The 20,130-nt window shown below is 42.5% G+C and overlaps 1 protein-coding gene across 2 annotated transcripts in view; it reads left to right on the top strand.

Annotated features, from left to right (window-relative positions):
- Nucleotides 1-20,130, top strand: part of tusc3 (tumor suppressor candidate 3) — a 290,240-nt gene that overhangs the window by 59,677 nt on the left and 210,433 nt on the right. For both annotated transcript variants that reach the window (XM_052041459.1, XM_052041470.1), the window contains exon 2: nt 3,979-4,148. In XM_052041459.1, the coding sequence (XP_051897419.1) occupies nt 3,979-4,148 (170 nt within the window). The remainder of the gene's footprint in view (nt 1-3,978; nt 4,149-20,130) is intronic.

Here is a 20,130-nt window from a genome sequence, read left to right as displayed (position 1 = left end):
ACATCAGTTCTCATGGACTGCCATTTTCAGCATTGATAGATGAAGGTCATAAACCAAACAGGTCTTCATAACGCTTTGCTGTGCAGCTGTGTGATTTAAAGGGCCATTCACACTCCAACTCTATGCTTTATACACTGCTGCAGAATGCTGGAGGTTACCTGCTAAATTTGAAACCGTAATGATGACTGGTATGGATTGGGACCTTGAGGGTTCACTAGTGCAACCTTATCTATCCAGTATCTGCTCATCAATGAGCAGTTTCCAAGGGGGGGGGGCGAAGGTTTTCCAAGGTCATCGTTACTGAGAGTTCTGTGGCCTTAACTACAGGCTAGCACCAATGTTTAGATTGCTCTGACAGTCAAGATCAAAGTCATAATTAAACTGCATAACATCAGGATCATTCTACCACTATGATTTATACCAAATCCCTTAGTTTGCTGCTCATTGCAGCATTACTGAGGTTGTTGATTCTTGGGGCATGAATTGTATTTTTTTTTCTTTTTGTTTCACTCTTGATATTTCGCTACATCCTAATGATTTGGGAAAATTGGTTATTTTTGGTTGCCCCATTATAGGAAGGATGTGGAGGCTTTGGAAAAGGTACAGAAGAGGTCTTCCAGGATGCTGCCTGGATTAGAGGGTCCGAGGAGAGGTTGGACAAACTTAGGTTGTTTTCGCTGGAGTGTCAGAAGCTAAGGGGAGACCTCATAGAAGTTCTCATAAGATTATGAGAACCGTCTATCGAGTAGACTGTCAGAATCTTTTCCCAGGGTAAAAATGTCAAATACTAGAGGGCTTGCCTTTAAGGTGAGAGAGAGAAAGTTTAACGGAGAAGTGCAGGGCAAGTTTTTTACACAGAGAGTGGTAGGTGCTGGAACAGGCTGCCAGGGTAGTGGTGGAAGCAGAGACGATAGGCGTGTTTAAGAGGCTTTTAGATGGGCACATGAATATGCAGGGAATGTAGGGATATGGATCATGTTCAGGCAGAAGAGATTTAGTTTAATTTGGCATTGTGTTTGGCATAAGCATCATGGGCCGAAGGCCCTGTTCCTGTGCTGTGCTGTTCTATATTCCATGTTCTAAAAAGACCTCAGTAAAGAGAAGCAACAGTTTTCAGTCTCTATAAAACACAGCCAGATTAAAATTGTAGTAATTATTATAAGTAGTTCAGGCTTTCCCTTCATTATTTCTTTGACAAAAATTCATTTCCCTCAATGTTATTGAAAATGACATTTTGATTTTTGTTCAATTTCCTCCTGCAGTTTTACTCTTAGGGTCTTTTCCATCATTTCATTATGGCTTCTTGTTCTTATCCATCTAATTTGCCCTCATATTTATGTCCCGATTCTCAGAGAGTAAAGCAGTTATCATTCTTCTGGCATATGTGGTTATCCAATTGTCCTTGGGCTAACTATTGTGGCTTAAACATTTAATGCCGAACTAACAAGTGTTCCTGGCTTTTCAAAACTCGTACTTTGGTCAAGTAATAAAGCAGGCTTTGCCAAGTTAGTTTACAGAATTTTAACAGTGTAAAGTGTACTTTTAAAACTGCAGTTTTACCTCAGTTGATTTACATAACTGTAACTCACACAATTTGTAGTTTTCCGGGAAGAAAAAGCAAGTACCTGAAACTGTTGCATCCAGTACTAAGTCCTCAGGGCTGATATGTGCCTAGACAGCAAATGAGGTGTTTCTCAAGCTTACATTGGACGCATCGTTGGGACAATCTGGAAGGCCAAAGATGGAGAGGTCAGAGTGAGAATGCGATGGAGAATTAAAGTGACAAGTCTTGGAAGCTCACGGTCACCTTATCCATCTACATTGAGGTATTCAGCATTATGGTCACCCAATCAGCATTTGATTTTTTCCAATGCAGGGGAGACCACATCATGAGAGCCAAATACAATATACTAGGTTGTAAGAAGTACAGAGGAATTGTTGCTTCACTTGGAAGGATTGTTTAGGCTCCTGGATAGTAAGAAGGAAAGAGGTAAAAGGACAGGTGTTATATTTCCCATGGCTGCATAGGAATGTTCTGCGAGAAGGGAAATAGTTGACATTTATCGCTGACATGAATATCAGTGCTTACACTGATGCTCATTATGTGGTCTCCTCGACCTTTTAGAGAACCCAAACATAGATTAGTTGACCATTTTGCAGAGCACCTCTATCTGATGTGCAAGTATGATTCTGGACACCCAGTTGCCTGTTATTTTAATTCTCCAACTCACTCACACTCTGACCCCTTTGTCTTTGGTCTCCAACAATGCACAATTTAAGTTTGAGGAACAGCACCTCTTCTTCCATTTGGGCACATTGCACCCTTGAGACTTGATACTGAATTCAACAGTTTCAGGTAACCAGTCTTTCTTTTATTGCTGGATATTTTGGTTTTGACTTGTTCCTCTGTTTCTTTTCTCTACTACCCCTAACTGCTGGTATTTTAAAGTAATTGTTACCTTGATAACTCTGGTCCGCATCCTATCATGGACATCCCATCTGTTGTTTCCACCATCCCCCTCTCTGCAACCTAAACAATGATTTTTCATCTTTCCATTTTGAATGATACTGGAACATTCATCTGAAATATTGACTCTCTCTATCCTCCATTTGCTCTCTCACCTGCTGTGTACTTCTGGAATTTCTTATTTTTGTTCCCTTATTTAGCTGATGGATTGCCAGCATAACTGTTGGAGAATTGCAAGAAGTTTATACTCTGCTGCTAGATTCCATCGGGAGTTCAAAGTCAGAGAATTGTCAAGAAATTTTGTTCGAGTCCAGCCAGCAATTTTGGGGATTTGCACAGGAGTCTCGAAATTCCTTACACCTACAGTATGTGCCAAATTCTTGGCATTTTCTCAGCAAATCCCAGCTATCAAATTTCTGATCAATCTGAGTTTAATAACCCTCAGTTTCTCCCACTTTAATAACTGTACACTAGCTGCATTGGTTTATGGTAGTCCATTTCTTAGAAAATTAAATAAGCTTTTACAATGTGCCTTTGAATTGAGGATATAATCAACATCTTCATTTTAACAACCTTCCCAAATGTTCACAAGTAGGGTAAATAATCTAAATTAATGGAAGCTCAATACAGCGATTCATTCTTGGATGACAGCCCAAGCTGACTTTTGACACAATGTATTGTAAACTTGAGCAAAATATTGCAACATCTTGATTTATGCTGATCTTGATCATTTGCACCTGGAATTCCTCAATCTTTACATTGCTTTGGCTGATTTTAGGTGAAATACACTGAAAATAAGTCAACCAAGCAAAAAGATCAGGCATGTTTAAGGAAGGCACAATTGGCAAAATGGGAAGTTCATGCGGAGAGGCACACAAATCAGGTGTTCAGGTCCAGTTGAATACTGGGGAGATTTAGCTGGATTGTTTTAGTGTAAGTGAGGTGGGGAAGGCCCAAGGATCTAGGTAAATATTCTATTTACCTTGCAGGCCTCCTAGTCAACACTGTGACACTGTGGGAGTCAGACTAAGTATTCCTAGGAGTGCCCAAAGACAGGCACTCCTCAGGACAAAGCCATCCAAAAGGAGCATTACATGAGGAATGATGTCATCCATTGTTTCCTTCATGTGGAAATCACATCAAGATCACTAGGTGATCCGTGATAGGAAGTGTTTAGCAGAGTTATGAAATGATCTGCAAAATAATTGTTATCATGCTTCACTGATGAAAAAATGGACCCTCAGTTGGATAACCCTGAAATGAGTCGGCAGTGTGCAATTGAGGCACATCTTACTTTTAACAATCTGTTTCATTATTTACTGTGACAGTGATACTTTTTTTCTCGTCAGCCTTTTTGTAAAATGGTTAGATTACAGGGAAAGGATTTAACATTTTCAACAATTATATTAATATTCTTAAATCAGCTGTTTCTTTCATTGTTTTGATCTTAATAATTTCCATAACCAGACATTTAATTTGTCTTTTTCTCATTATTCCTTATTGAATGTCAGAATCTCCAGGCAGAAAAAGTGGAACAGCTAATGGAATGGAGCTCCAGACGTTCAGTCATTCGAATGAATGGTGACAAATTTCGAAGGTTTGTTAAGGCCCCTCCTCGTAATTACTCTGTGATTGTGATGTTCACTGCTCTTCAGCCCCAACGACAGTGTTCTGTCTGCAGGTAAGAAAATGAAATATTGTTGCTTTGCCTGCAATAAAAATGGCTATAGTATAAAATATTGGTGAAATACAAACTTTTAAATATCTATTAATATTCTGCTTCTACCTCCACTTTATTATCGGTATAACACTTGAAGGGCATATAATGCAGAAAATATGGCATTTAATGTGTATTATTTAGGTCTACCAAGTGTAACTAAATCTACAAAAGAAAATGAAATGTCTGTTGTTTCTAGTGTACATCTTGATGTAATTACAATTGCCTTTAGATGTGACATCGTTTTTTTTTATTTTAATCATTGCAGTGTATTTCTCATTAAAACTCAAACTTTCTTGGTATTACAATATGCTACATAAGGATTTTTATCCATGAAGTAGAATTGAAACAACAAAACTCATTCATTATTCATATGAATGCTAACTTGATTTTACTTACCAAATCTCAGTTCATTTGCTGCTAATGGATTAGCCTGTATGAATGCTATAATTTGTTCAAAAATGATTTTGATTCATTCAAAAATATGATATAAAGATATGGTCTCTAAATTGCTATAATCTTCTACTGTAATGGCTGCTACCGCAATGTGAAAGCAAGACACCAGTTGATGGGCTGCAGAACAAAAACTGATTTATTTTCCCGCCTTGCGCGGCCTTTTAAGAGGAACGGTTCCCGCCCACCGAAAATGGAAATGACGTATGCGCTACGTCATCAAACTTTTCCCGCGCGCGGGTTCTCCCCATGGCTCGGGGAAGAGGAAGGCCCAACGCCATATTGGGCCTCGCCGCTCCGACGATGCGCGACCCGACCGCCAAGCCGGTTTCCTTGCTCGGACGGTGAGTCACGACACCCCACCACCCCCCCCACCCCAGAACCGGCGATACAAGGTTTGCGGGCTGTGCTAGCTGTTGCTTAGGAGGTCGGCCTCTGCGTCACAGTGTTGGGACCTTGACCGGTTGTTGTAGATCTAAATGGGCCGGATTGAGGCGGTCAGTCGTGAAGACCACTTCCTTGCCCCCAATGTCCAAAATAAAGGTGGAACCATTATTCCTGATGACCCAGAACGGCCCCTCGTATGGTCGTTGCAACGGTGCTCAGGGAGTGCCCCTGTGAACGAAAGTGAACTTACAGTCTCGTAGTTCCTTGGGCTCACAGGATGGGGCTTGACAATGCCGCGAAGTGGGAATCGGTGCCAAGCTGCCAAGCCTCTCGCGCAGTATTTCCAGGACTGCCGTGGGTTGTTCCTCTTGGCCCCGAAGGGCGGGTATGAAATCCCCTGGGACGACCAGGGGTGTCCCGTACACGAGTTCAGCTGACGAAGTATGGAGATTTTCCTTGTGGGCAGTGCGTAAGCCGAGCAGGACCCAAGGCAGTTCGTCGACCCAGTTAGGACCCTTCAGGCGGGCCATCAGGGCTGATTTTAGATGGCGGTGGAAACGTTCCACCAACCCATTTGATTGAGGGTGGTAGGCCGTGGTGGTGTGCAGCTGCGTCCCTAGCATGTTCGCTAATGCAGACCAGAGGCTGGAGGTAAACTGGGTGCCCCTGTCTGAAGTGATGTGGGCCGGAACGCCAAAACATGAGATCCAAGTTGTGAGCAGTGCCCGAGCGCAGGAATCAGTCGTGATGTCGGATGGGGGGGTTGCCTCTGGCCACTTCCTGAGCCGGTCCACGATGGTAAGGAGGTACTGGGCTCCTCTTGAAACTGGCAGAGGACCAACAAGGTCGACGTGGATGTGGTCGAACCTTCTACAGGTAGGCTTGAACTACTGTGGCGGGACCTTGGTGTGTCGTTGGATTTTTGATGTCTGGCAGTGCGGACAAGTCCTGGCCCACTCACTGACCTGTTTGCGCAGGCCATGCCAAACGAACTTGCTGGCGCCAACCCGCGTACCAAGTCGAAAACATGTTTCCGCCAGGCTGCACGAACTATAGGGCAGGGTTGACCTGTTGCGATGTCACAAAGGAGGGTCCACTGACCTGGACTGACTAAGAAAACTTGGAGCTCCAGGCCTGAGATTGCGGTTCTGTAGCTGGGCAGCTCGTTGTCGGCTTGCTGTGCGTCAGCCAGGGCCGTGTAGTCTACACTCAGGGACAGGCTGTGGATGGTGGGTCTGGAAAGCGCGTCAGCAACGACATTGTTCTTTCCGGAGACATGTTGGATATCAGTTGTGAATTTGGAAATGTAGGATAAATGTCGCTGCTGACGAGCTGAGCAGGGATCAGAGACCTTGGAGAAGGCAAAGGACACAGACTTATTGTCAGTGAAAGCGTTGAAAGGCCTGCCTTCTAAAAAGTACCGGAAATGCCGGACCTCCAGGTACAGTGCTAGAAGTTCCCAATCAAAAGCGCTGTATTTCGGTTCGGGTGGTCTAAGGTGCCTGCTGAAAAATGCCAAGGGTTGCCAACGGCCTTCGATTAGTTGTTCCAGTACTCCACCGACCATGGTGTTGGATGCGTCCATCGTGAGGGCGGTTGGGACGTCTGTCCTGGGGTGTACCAGCATCGCGGCATCTGCCAGGGTGTCCTTGGCCTTAACGAAGGCAGCTGCAGCCTCGTCGTTCCAGGCGATGTCCTTGCCAGACATCAGCGAGAACAAAGGGCGCATGATACGGGCTGCTGCAGGGATGAACCGATGGTAAAAGTTGACCATCCCCAGGAATTCCTGCAGGCTTTTGACCATGTTGGGACGGGCAAAATGTCAGATAGCATCTACCTTGGCGGGTAGGGGTGTTGCTCCTTCGCTGGTGATTCTGTGGCCGAGGAAATCGATAGAGTCAATTCCGAATCGGGTTGATAGTGAGACCGAAATCATGGAGATGGGAGTACAGTTGGCAGAGGTGGGAAAGGTGTTCTTGGCAGTCACGGCTGGCAATTAGTATGTCATCTAAGTAAATGAACACGGTCCAGGTCTTGGCCTACCGCGTCCATCAGCCGCTGGAAAGTCTGCGCGGCGTTCTTAAGGCCGAACGGCATTCGAAGGAATTCGAAGAGGCCAAATGGAGTGATAAGCGCAGTTTCGGGGACGTTGTCAGGGTGGACCGGGATTTGGTGGTATCCCCGGACGAGGTCCACCTTGGAGAAGATGTGGGCCCTGTGTAGGTTCGCCGCGAAGTCCTGGATGTGAGGGACGGGGTAGCGGTCCGGGGTGGTGGCATCATTCAGCCTGCGGTAGTCGCTGCAGGGCCTCCACCCGCCGGTGGCTTTGGGGACCATGTGCAGGGGGGAGTCCCAGGGGCTGTCTGACCTGTGAACGATCCCCAGCTCCTCCATGCGGCGGAACTCTTCCTTTGCCAGGCAGAGCTTGTCTGGAGGTAGTCGTCATATTTGGGCATGAAGGGGTGGCCCTGTGGTAATGATGTGGTGCTGCACCCCGTGTTTGGGCATCAAATTTGTAAACTGAGGTGCCAAAACCGATGGGAACTCAGCTAGGAGCTTGGTGAACTCATTGCCAGACAGGGAAATGGAGTCCAGGCGAGGGGCTGGTAGGCTGGCTTCTCCCAGGGGGTAGGTTTGGAAAGTTCTGGAGTGCACTAGCCGCTTCCCTCGCAGGTCAACTAACAGGCTGTGGGCCCGAAGGAAATCAGCTCCCAGGAGTGGCCGGGCGATGGTGGCAAGGGTAAAGTTCCGGGTAAAACGGCTGTCGCCGAATTGTAATTGAACTGTATGGGTACCGAAAGTCCGTATCGTTGTGCCGTTTGCGGCATTGAGTACAGGACCTCGTTGCCTGTTACAAGTGTCGCGGCCAGTCGGGGGCAAAATACTGATCTCTGCTCCAGTATCGTCAAGGAAACAACGCCCAGACTGCTTGTCCTGAACAAATAGGAGGCTGTGTTGACCACCATAGCCGTCAGTGGTGGCTGGCCCTGGCATTTCCCTGAAACTTGCAGGGTGGGCGGCATCGACGGGCCTCTGTGCCCCACCTCTGATGGTAGAAACACAGCTGGTTGCCAGCGTCATCGTCTGTGTTTCTGGGTGTGGTCGCTTGGTTGCTGAGACTGGTTTAGGTGGGCGTTGGGCTCGCGGCCTGGTGATTTGGCCGATGGACGACCCGCTCTCGCGTTTGGCCTTCCACAGGACATCTGCCCGGGCAGCTACCTCACGTGGGTTGCTGAAATCGGCGTCGGCCAACAGCAGGTGAATGTCATCGGGTAGTTGTTCGAGGAAGGCCTGCTTGAACATTAGGCAAGGCTTGTGTCCCTCAGCCAAGGCCAGCATCTCGTTCATTAGGGCCGATGGGGATCTGTCCCCCAGGCCGTTGAGATGAAGCAGGCGGGCGGCGCGCTTGCGACTGGAGAGGCCGAAGGTCTGAATAAGAAGGTCTTTGAAAGCCGGGTACTTATCCTCCTCTGGACGAGACTGGATGAAGTCTCCGACCTGGGCGGCTGTCTCCTGGTCCAGAGAGCTGACCACATGGTCATACTTTGTGGAGTCGGAGGTGATCTGCCGTAGTTGGAATTGTGCTTTGGCCTGGTCGAACCAGACGCTGGGCTGAAGCATCCAAAAGGTGGGCAGCTTGAGTGCCACTGCGTTGGTTGCTGCGTTGTCATCCATTGTGTGGGTCCAAAATCCATTTGGACCGTCGGGGTCACCAATGTAGCGGCTGCTACCGCGATGTGAAAGCAAGACACTAGTTGGTGGGCTGCAGAACAAAAACTAATTTATTTTCCCGCCTTGCGCGGGCCTTTTAAGAGGAACGGTTCCCTCCCACTGAAAACGGAAATGACATATGCGCTACGTCATCAAACTTTTCCCACGCGCTGGTTCTCCCCATCACTCGGGGAAGACAAAGGCCCAACGCCGTCTTGGGCCTCGCTGCTCCGACGACGCGCGACCCGACCGCTAAGCCGGTTCGCTTGCTCAGACGGTGAGTCACTACACTACTAAATTTTATTGGTTTTGCTTCCTTTATTGATCCTTTTTTGAAGCTACCTTCACAATGTTCTTCATTCAGTGGCATTTTTATTCATCCAGAGGAGCAGTCTGGCTTCTGGCTACTTGTTCATGTAATTAGGGAGTCCATTATACAGAAATAGGAATTCTTCCACTCCTTTATTTTTGTGAAATGCTCCAAGATCAGTTTTCTTTATCCAGCAGGATGGTTGAGAACAGCCAACATCTCTCAATCAGAAGTTCAATCAAATGAACTGTTAATTAAGTATTATTGGTTAAGCTGTGATAAAACTAATAGTAATACCATTAAAAATCTTTCAAACCTGTGTTCTGCCAGGCACTTTTAAGTCCTATTCAGTACTGATAATAGAAATATTTACATTAATTTAATGTAATGAATTTGAAATATCGAACAGTGCATTTGATGGAATGATTTGACAAGTAAATAATTCAGATATGCACCCTTCAAATCCGGTCACTGTGATGAGTAATCCAACTATGAAATGTAATGTCTGTTTTATTTACAGATTAAACTGATTAGCTCAGTTTTTTCCAATATTTTCTATTTTTGTTTCAAATGTTCTGGATCTGTAGTTTCTTGTTGTATTTCCTTTAACACAGATTGCTGTCCTTGGGGATTTCACAGAAGTTTCAGCAAAATGAATATGAAGCCAGAGCAGTGATTAAGATGGCAACCAAAAACATTAGCTGTAGAAAGGTCAAAAGAAGAGATTGATGTGGCTAGTATGAGGAGTTTATTGTGACAGTTTGGAGAGCCTTTTTTTAAGCAAATAATAGAATCTAGGAAATCATCAAGAAGCTAGAATCAATGGGATTGGACATTTGGGTGATTAGAGATGGTAGATTTGGAGATAATGTAGACCAAGGCAATGGAAGGATTTAAAGAAAAGAATGAGAATTTCAAATTCTTAATATTCAGGATCTGAGAGACAACAAATGTCAACAAGCTAAAAGATTTAGTGTTTCAAATGTAATTACTGCCAGGCACTTTTAAGTCCTGGATTTTAGATAAGATAAAATATTTATTTAATAGTAACATGTGCATCAAAACACACAGTGACATGCGCCTTCTTGCTTTACTGAGAATGTGCTGGGGGGCAGCCTGCAAGTGTTGCCACTCTTCTGGCACTAACATAGCATGCCCACAGCTCCTGACCTGTATGTCTTTGGAATGTGGGAAGAAACCAGAGCACCTGGAGGAAATCCAGGCAGACACTGGGAGGACGTACAAACTCCTTACAGACAGTGGCAGAATTGAACCTGGGTCGCTGGCGCTGTAATAGCGTTATGATAACCGCTGCACTATGGTGAAATGATAGTGGAAATACTTGCAGCAATTTAATATGATGAACAGGAGTTGATGTGGAATAGGATATAGCAGACTTTAAGGGTGAGCTCAGGTTATTTATCAGAGGCTAGAAGATAGATGACCAACAGAAGGGCTTTGGATTAGCTTGGCCTGGAAGTGGTTTCTATTTTTTTGTGGAACCTTAAAATTGCCATTTGGAAGTGTATACATAATGTTATAAACTTTAATCTTTTGATAAAAGTTCAATAATATCAACTGGGTAGTTGTGCCCCATAAGTGCTGGGTCCATTGATATTTCTCCTTATTGCACAGTTTAAGGATGGAGATAGAAACATACTGAACAACAAAGAAAGACATAGGATGAATTTGACACCAATCAGAACCTGAACATCAGACAAAGAGAGGGTAAAAAAAATGAATATATTAAACACCAACAGAAAAGTGAGAAAAATATTTAAAAAATATGGCTCCTTGACCCATTTACTATCTGTGAAAGTGATATTCCTTTTCTGGGCTGATGAAGTTGATTAGCATTTCGGAGCTATAAATTATGTAAATAACACAGTCAATATGACATGAATTACCAGCTCAAATGGTTGTGGTGAGATTGATTTGTATTAACAGACAAATCTAGCAATTTCATGATAAATCGTGGAAAGGTTTTTGGCAACCTAGCCAATTTTTTTTGCATAGGGTTAGGAATCTTGGTGATGAATAGGATCTCATGATTTATCTCTTTATAAATTGCTATTTTAATTTAACACTAATCATAGCAGATGCCATTTTTTTCAGAAATTTCTGTCTATTATCTTTATAAAGTTTTTTTAAACATTAGCTACTTTCTATATTAAGGATGTTGTACACTTTCGTTGATGGCCTCATATAAAGAATGCACCAAAATGCAGCTTTAACTTCCTGATATCTGGCTTAATGAAGCTCGGCTTATTAAGGTAAAAATATATGCCTCAAAATTCAATTGCTTATGCATTTTCTTGCATGAAACACAATAATGACCATTTATAAATTGTTTCAAATCACTGTGGAAATTTGACCAAGCGTCTCCTAGTATGAAATATCCTTGCAACCTTGAGAAGATAGAATTTTGAATATTAAGGGATCAAGCAATGTTGGATTACTGCAGGAAAGTGGTGCTGCAGTAAAAGATCAGCCATGATCTTAATAAATGGCAGACGAGGACTGAAAGTCAGAGGTCTATTCCTACTTATATTCTTTATGTTCTGATATAGGATCACATCATTCCCTGCAATGCTCCACATGCTGCATTGCAGGAAACTTGTTCAGTTATCAGTTATAGAGTCAGTTTCACTTTCTATCCATTAAATCAGATGAAACCCTTTCTTTACACTCCCCCTCCAGGCCGAAAACCTTTGAAGCCCACCTCATAATATACCTGAGCTTTATCGCACATTCATCCAAAATTTTGATACTCCAATTTTCTCTGCCATTAAACCTCAGACTTCACAAACCTGCATTGGCTCCTTGTGTCCTTGTACACTGGATTCAAAATCTTCTCAATTAATGGTCACTCCAAGACCTCGTCTTTTCCTACCTTATCTACTCTGTGAACTTTTGCAGTCCTACCTGAGCACCATTATCTTTATCTTACTCTAATTTATCTTACTTCAACTTCTCTCTACTCAACCCTTAATAACATTTTGCTTCTCTGTCTGATATTCCCATATTTCTTCTGTCCAGCAACCTTTACATTCACATGTCACAAAGAAAAGCAGGAAGTTAATTTCTAATCATTACGTTTACATGGTCAGATATTCACAGAAAAGCAGATGCCACAGAAGTATGTAGCGTAAATAGACCCAAATGATGCCTGTAATTAAATGGAATAGGTTGATCCATGCATAAATTCTATGCCTTGAATTAGTTTAGACAATGGGGAATAATTCTTCCTTGTGTAGCAAGGCCTTTGTTAAACCAAACAATAATGTATATTCCCTCTAGCTGGTAAGCACAACTGATAATAATTTTAATCACGGTGCAATGACATGCAATAAAAATGTGATGAGTAGCCCTGCTTATCTTGGCTGAGGCATGTATAGAGATGGAAGTTGGAGGCAGATAATGGGGCTAGGTTGAACATTAAATCTAAAGATTGTTAAATGTGAGAAGTAACTCATAAAGTAGTGACAACAATCATGAGACCAGCCACAGGGTAAATAAATATTAAAATATTAGTACTCTGAAGATAATTGGAAAAACAGGGAATTTTGACAGACAGCTACTTGAATAATAATTTAACTAGGATAAGTCTTGATGAAATCTGTCCTTTGGTATTCTTAAATTAATCCAGTGAAATTGTAAAAATTGCTATTGGCAAAATACTATTTAAAACCACTTCACTTTCTAACGGCTAATGTTGCTTGTATTAAGAACTTCATCATTTGAAGCAAAATAATTTAACAGAAGACTTTTGAACCATGTTGTTTGCAGCAGTAATTTAAGACTTCCCGACTTTTTTGTTCTAATTGTGTTTTCTTGTAAAAATTGTGTATAATTTATGTTTAATTCATGTTTTTCTTGTGAATGCTGCTTATATGATGCTATGTGCATGTGATGCTGCTGTAAGTTTCTCATTGCTCCTGTCCATACATGTACTTGTGCATATGACAATAAACTTGACTTTGACTTCCAGATGATTAAAGAAGAGAGAGAATGTTTGGATTGCACTTAGTTGTATGAGGCAAATAGCATATGATAATAACAGGCTTCCTGGGTCAAATGCTATTGTTACAATTTGTTACATTCTGGATTTTTTTTTACATATATCATGAAAGTATTTGTGTATTGTTAAAGCCATGCTCAGGTTGTTAACATACAATGTCATATTTCACTCGAGGGGTTAGAGAGAGGTGTTGTGGGATAAAAGCAGATATTGAGCATGGGATAGAAGCAGAATTAGAATCAGCAAAACTTTCACCAAAGAGAGAGGTTTTAACCCAACATGTTGACAGTTCCTTCCCACCCCCCACCCTGATAAATGCTGCTCGACATGCTGAGTTACTCCAGCAGATTGTTTGTTGCTTGAAATCCAGCATCTACAGTCTCTTCTTTCTCCAAGTAGTAAATGGAATCGTTAGGTAGAAATTCTGCTGGACAGTTGCTATCTACATTGTAAATTATTTGATATTGGTATTGGTTTATTATTGTCACTTGTACCGAGGTACAGTGAAAACCTTGTCTTGTATACCAATCGTACAGGACGATTCATTACACAGTGCAGTTACATTGAGTTAGTACAGAGCGCACTGAGGTAGTACAGGTAAAAACAATAACAGTACAGAGTAAAGTGTCACAGCTACAGAGGAAGTGCAGTGCAGGTAGACAATAAGGTGCAAGGTCGCAACAAGGTACATTGTAAGGTCAGAGCCCATCTCATCGTATAAGAGAACCATTCAATAGTCTTATCACAGTGGGATAGAAGCTGTCCTTGAGCCTGGTGGTATGTGCCCTCAAGCTCCTATATCTTCTACCAGATGGAAGAGGACAGAAGAGAGAATGACCCGGGTGGGTGGGGTCTTTGAATAAGCTGGCTGCTTCACCAAGGCAGCGTGAGGTAAAGACAGAGTCCAAGGAGGGGAGACTAGTTTCCGTGATGCGCTGGTCTATGTCCACAACTCTCTGCAGTTCCTTGCGGTCCTGGGCAGAGCAGTTGCGGTACCAAGCTGTGATGCATCCACATAGGATGCTTTCTATGGTGCATTGATAAAAGTTGGTGAGTGATATCTGAGGACTTCAGCAGCCACAGCAAAAATCATGATTAAGCAACTGAAGAAATACAGTTAACCTGTTGTGTATTTCTAGCATTTTCTGTTTTTAGTTCAGATTTGGAGCATCCACTGCATTCTCCTTTTACAATCTTATTTAACTTTTCTCTTATGCAGTCCTTCAGGGCCAAGGATGAATTGCTTCAACTTGAGTGCTGTAGGTTCTGGGGTGACTGAAAAGTCCTGCACAGGATCCACAAAATCTATTGTAAATGGGCAGGTGGTGATTAATGAGGCAGGTTAATTGTGATGTTGTATACTCTATCTTCAGTTTATTCATGGACTCTTGTGTCTCCATTCATAGAGACTCCAGGAGCTCAGTGCCTTCCTATATGATCCCTCTCCATTTAAAGTAATATGACATGAGTCAGTGATCATTTTACATTTTTTCATGGAAATCTTGTGAACATCCTTGAAATGCTTCTTGGTTCTTCTTCCAGTGGAGGGGCTTGCTTCAAGAGTCTGTTACTGATGACGTGGCCCATCCACCAATCCTGGTTAAGCATGACCAGAGCCTTGAAAATGGGCATGATAGCCTCAGAGAGGATGCTGTCAGTTGATATGGTAGTTTTTGTGGACATGGTGGTGGTGGTATTTCTCCAGTGCTTCTCCACTGAAGGTTAACCAAGACTGAAGTCGATGGGAGGGCTGGGATCACTGCTGCTCAGTGGGCTATGAGCTTGGTGCCAGGTTTAATGTCTTTATTTTTGAGCACTCTTTTTCTCAACTGGACAAAGGCTGAGCTGGCATGCTGGTGGTGAATATCTGCCTTTGCTCAGAGATTCCTCCCTATTACAGAAAGTGAATCTCACAATGGATCTTGGTACTCAGGGAAGCATTTTGTGCAGCAGGGAAGGTTGGTAGAGGAACTTTTTGAAAAGGGTTCGGCTGATCCTTTAATATACCAGTGAGGAGTCTTTGATGACTTGGAGCTTAGTCTTCAAATATGCATGTCTGCAAGTGTGGTCTGCATACGATAAGTACATCACTGTCATGGAGACAATGAAAGTTGGACAGTTTCTCATTCACCTTGTAGAATAACTCTACTCCAGCTGAAAGCTTCTTGAAGGTAAGGTACAGTATTGTTATGAGAAAGATTGAGAGGACAGTTGGAGTGATGACATAGTCTTGTTTAACCAAATTTTGTACTGCGATTGGGTCTGAGGTGAGCCTATTGGTTGGGATCATGACTTGCATGTCATCATGTAGTAGATGTAGAATGGTAATAAATTTCTTAATTCAAGCATATTTGAGAAGGAAGCTCTATAATCCCTCTCAGTTAATGCTACCAAAGGCTTTAATGTATGGTTGTTCTTCAAACATACCATGTACAATAGTTAGTGCTGTTCTCTACATTTTCCATGCAGTTGTCACACAGTGATGATTGTGTACCTCCTGAATCCACTTTGCTACTCTGGGAAGAGTTCTTTGCCTTAGCATAGTTATGGCGCAGGTTTGTCATAGCCAACACCATGTTTCATCAGAGAGAAAGTACAAGGCTTCTTGATGGTACGCTTGGTCAAAGCATTGGTATCTACTTGATTAAGACATTGTTCAAATGAGGAAGCAAAGGGATTTTCTCACTGGATGTGTTGACAGCTGCTAGGCCAACCATTGCCAAATCTAATCTGTCATCTTCAGCTGGTGATGACAACAGAAACATTGCCACAAGAAAATCCATATCAAAGGACTTGAATAACCTACAACCAAAACACCATTCATGGACAACATGATGGTTTCCAACCAACAGAAGCAGCATTATCTACAGTGCTTGATCTGTCCTGATTTCTGCCATAATTTGTACCCATGAAGGGACTGATCCTGGTTCGATGAGAATGACCGGGATATCCATGAACTAATTAATAGTAAACACAAGGAATTCTTGGATGAGAATGACCAGATCCAGGGGCTAAGTCATAACAATCACAAGGCATTCTCGGATTGGAAATCAATTTGTGCTATCTCCGTCTGACAAGAGGCTGCAAAACCAGAGGATTTCTAGAGCAGATGGAATCCCTGCTGAAGGATGTATTAAAACATAGTAAAAAAGTACGCTTGGTGCAAAATTATGATATCAGTTCTTGCATCTGAGAAGAGCAGAGCATGTCATTGATCTTAGAAATGTCATAGTCAAGTTGTTATGTTCGCCATTGGTTGGTTATGGCTAGAATTAACTCCTGCCTGAACAAGGACCCGGACCTGGTACAATTCACCTACCACCACAACAAATCTACAGTCAACACAATCTCACTGGCACTCCATTTTGCCTTGGAGCATCTAGACAAACGCAAGGCATACGTCAGGCTACTGTTTATCGATTAAAGTTCAGTGTTCAACACCATCATTCCATCAGTGCTAATAACTAAGCTTCAAAACCTGGGCCTCTGTACCTTCCTCTGCAACTGGATCCTCGACTTCCTTATTGAGAGACCACAGTCAGTGCAGGTCGGTAGTAACATCTCCTCCTTGCTGACAATTGACACAGGCGCACCTCAAGGATGACTGATTGGCCTACTGCTGTACTCTCTCTACACTCACGTCTGTGTGGCTAAGCACAGTTCAAACGCCATCTATAAATTCACCGATGACACCACTGTTGTTGATAGAATCTCAGATGGCGATGAGGAGGCTTACAGAAGTGATATAGATCAGTTGGTTGAGTGATGTCACAGCAACAACCGCGCACTCAGCATCAGCAAGACCAAGGAACTGATTGTGGACTTGAGGAAGGGGAAGTAGAGAGAACACACACCAGTCCTCATTGAGATGTCAGCAGTGGAAGGGGTGAGTAGCTTCAAGTTCCTGGGCATCAACTTCTCAGAGGATCTATCCTGAGCCCAACACATTGATGCAATCACAAAGAAGGCACACCAGTGGCTTTACTTCATTAGGAGTTTGAGGAGATTTGGTATGTCACCAAAGACACTTACAGATTTACATAGATGTACAGTGGAGAACATTCTGACTGGTTGCATCACAGACTGGCATGGAGGCTCCAATACAGAGGATCACAAGAGGCTGCAGAGGGTTGTGGACTCAGTCAGTTCCATCAAGGGCACAAACCTCCCTGCCTTCTGGGACATCTTCAAAAGCTGGTGGTGCCTCAAGAAGGCAGTATCCATCATTAAAGACCCTCACCATGTGGGACATGCCCTCTTATTGTTACTACCATCGGTGAGGAGATGCAGGAGCCTGAAAACACACACTCAATGATTCAGGAACAGCTTCTTCCCCTCTACCATCAGATTTCCGAACAATCCATGAACCCATGAACACTACCTCATTATTCCTTTTTTTTGCAGATTATTTACTTTTGTAATTTGTAGATTTTTATGTCTTTGCTCTGTACTGCTGCCGCAAAACAACAAATTTCACGTCATGTGTCAGTGTTAATAAATCTGATTCTGACCATCTTCGAGAAAGGAGACATCTAATTGCAAAACTTCCTCTTTTTCCCTGCTTTCTGCCAGAGGGAATGTCTTTGTAAGGATTTCTCCAACTGCCTTCTCCCTTATAATTATGACGAGATTAATAAAGTAGACATTGATAAGAAAGTTCCTTCTATGGGGAATCCAAAAGTAGGGATGTAAAAGTAAGGTAGTCAGTCATAAATCCAATCAGGACTTCAGAATTAACATCTTTATTTGGAGGTTGGTGAGAATATTGAACTACATATACTATATATTCTTGTTGAGGTGATTATCAGAGATACACTTTTGTTTCCATAAATGAAATGTGATATGTAAATTGACCCAATTTTTGTAAATATTGTAGACAGCATATCGATGTGGAACATGAAGAATGGATGGGAAGTTGGATCACACTGAAGATGAGTGTAGGAGATTAGTGTATCGTATGAGTTATGCTGGCTGTATTGGAACAAATACAAATGGAAATGGAGAAGATAGCAGACAGTTATTCCCAGAGAAAAAATTTCATTGCCCTCAAAAGGAGAACATTGAGTGGTCAGTATTTTAGGTCCTATTCAACAGAAAATAATTGATTGACATCCCCATCACAATCAGCATAATCCATCACTCCTTCCAAAAAAAAATTAAAATAAGTTTCAAACTTCCTATGGCTGTGTTACAGATCCTAAATTGAGATCCTAACAGCAGGGAGGGAATTCCACAGCTTAGACCCTTTGCGACTATAAGTGCTTCCTTGCTTGTTCTTTTGTGCAAGCATGACATCTACAAGGACAGAATGAAACTTTGTTTTTAGTATGTGGATTGGGGGTTTGATGACACTACGAGGATTCAATCTGCACATTAACCTGAGGCCTGAGGGACAAAACTTGTCAACCTAGCAAAACTTTTTGGGAGCTGCATCCAGGCCGGAAACTTATTTTTCTGCTTTTATTGTAGATCAGCAATGGCAGGCATGCTCCTTGGGGCATCTTAATATTGTTAGAATACTGCAGAATTATACTTAAATGTCCTGATGTTGAGATCGGAGGTGTTCTATGCCTGCTGTTTTCCTGGATTCCTTGGCTGATTGAAGCATCTTACCCACCATCACAACCCCTGCATAAACAATGGCTGCTACATTTCTAAAAGTATTTAACTGGAAATAAAGCATATCCTGAAATTGTGGTTGTGTAAGGTATTGTATAGATGCAAATTCTTTTTTTAAATTTTAAATCTTTTTCTCAAATCCAAATTTTTTAATACACATTGTAGAAAGAGGAATTAAAACAAAAATACAGTAGATGTATTTAGAAGGTCAGGAGACAGCAATATACTTGAAACAATGGTCACGACTATGCTTTGAGAATAAAGATGAAGCTATCAATAATCACCTTTATAAAGAAGGACATCTGGCAGCAGCTTCCTAGTGTGCATTTGGTAGTAAAACATAGAAATTGGAAATCAGCAATTCCCTGGTTCTCTTCATGGTTGTCTTATCACAACTCCCCCCTTTAATTCCAAAGTATTTAATGTTGAGGGATCACTCTACAACGTACTGAATCTCGGTTTCCTATCCCTTAATATGCAACCTTCGATACATGTAACAAACGATATCACCATAACTAACATTAAAACAAACACTACAATTACAGGATGAATGTCTAATTTCAAAAATATATTGATCTTAGGGGATCAACCCTTGAAAGTATCCCACCAGCGATGGACTGTGAGGTCTATCTCTACCATAGCCATTTGGTATAATTCTTCCCAATCATAAGCCATTTTAACTTACTTTCTTTGTAGATCCTTGGCAATATCACTCAATTCTTTGGTTAATTCAGCTAACCTTTATTGGAACCATTGCTCCCTGTTTCACTAATTGTTAATACTTCTGGTTCCCATTCATATCCCTCTTCAACACCTCGTTCAGTCAATAGGTCAGCTTTCCCATCTCTCAGATGGCATTTTTCAGATTTTGAATGGGCCTTCACCTTCAGGATATCGTACTGCCATGGATCTAACTTTGCTTTTTCCAGAATAGTCTAAAGTGGCCTCGCTGAAGTTAGGGGCTTTCCATCTGCTGCTACAAATAACCTAGCCTCCCATATAAGTAGGTACTCATTCAAACTGTTGCAGACATGCATGGAATCCAACTAAATGTTAACAAAAAGCACCCAATTTTCATTATGAGTTACCACATACAAGATAGCTGCCGATTAACATAGAACAGTACAGCACAGGAACAGGCCCTTCAGCTCACAGTGTCTGTGCCAACGTGATGCCAATTTAAACTGCACGTCTGCTTGCACATGATCTATATCCCTCCATTCCTTACCTGTTCTTGGGTCTGTCTAAATGCCACTTAAATTCTGCCATCTGAGCTAACCAAATGGAAGCTAGTTTTAATGCAATTTCCTTTACTATTCTCCCTCTCTTGCCTGCCACAACTCCACATCCTGTTCTCCTAGAATACTAGAGGACCCATTAAGAAAAAATTATAATGTATCCTCTTGCTCCTTGTTCGAAAATGGACTGTTTCCTTGCCATGGGGC

This window comes from Pristis pectinata, chromosome 2, assembly GCF_009764475.1.
Source record: "Pristis pectinata isolate sPriPec2 chromosome 2, sPriPec2.1.pri, whole genome shotgun sequence".
NCBI classification, from domain to species: domain Eukaryota; kingdom Metazoa; phylum Chordata; class Chondrichthyes; order Rhinopristiformes; family Pristidae; genus Pristis; species Pristis pectinata.
This window is presented reverse-complemented; position numbering and strand designations above follow the sequence as displayed.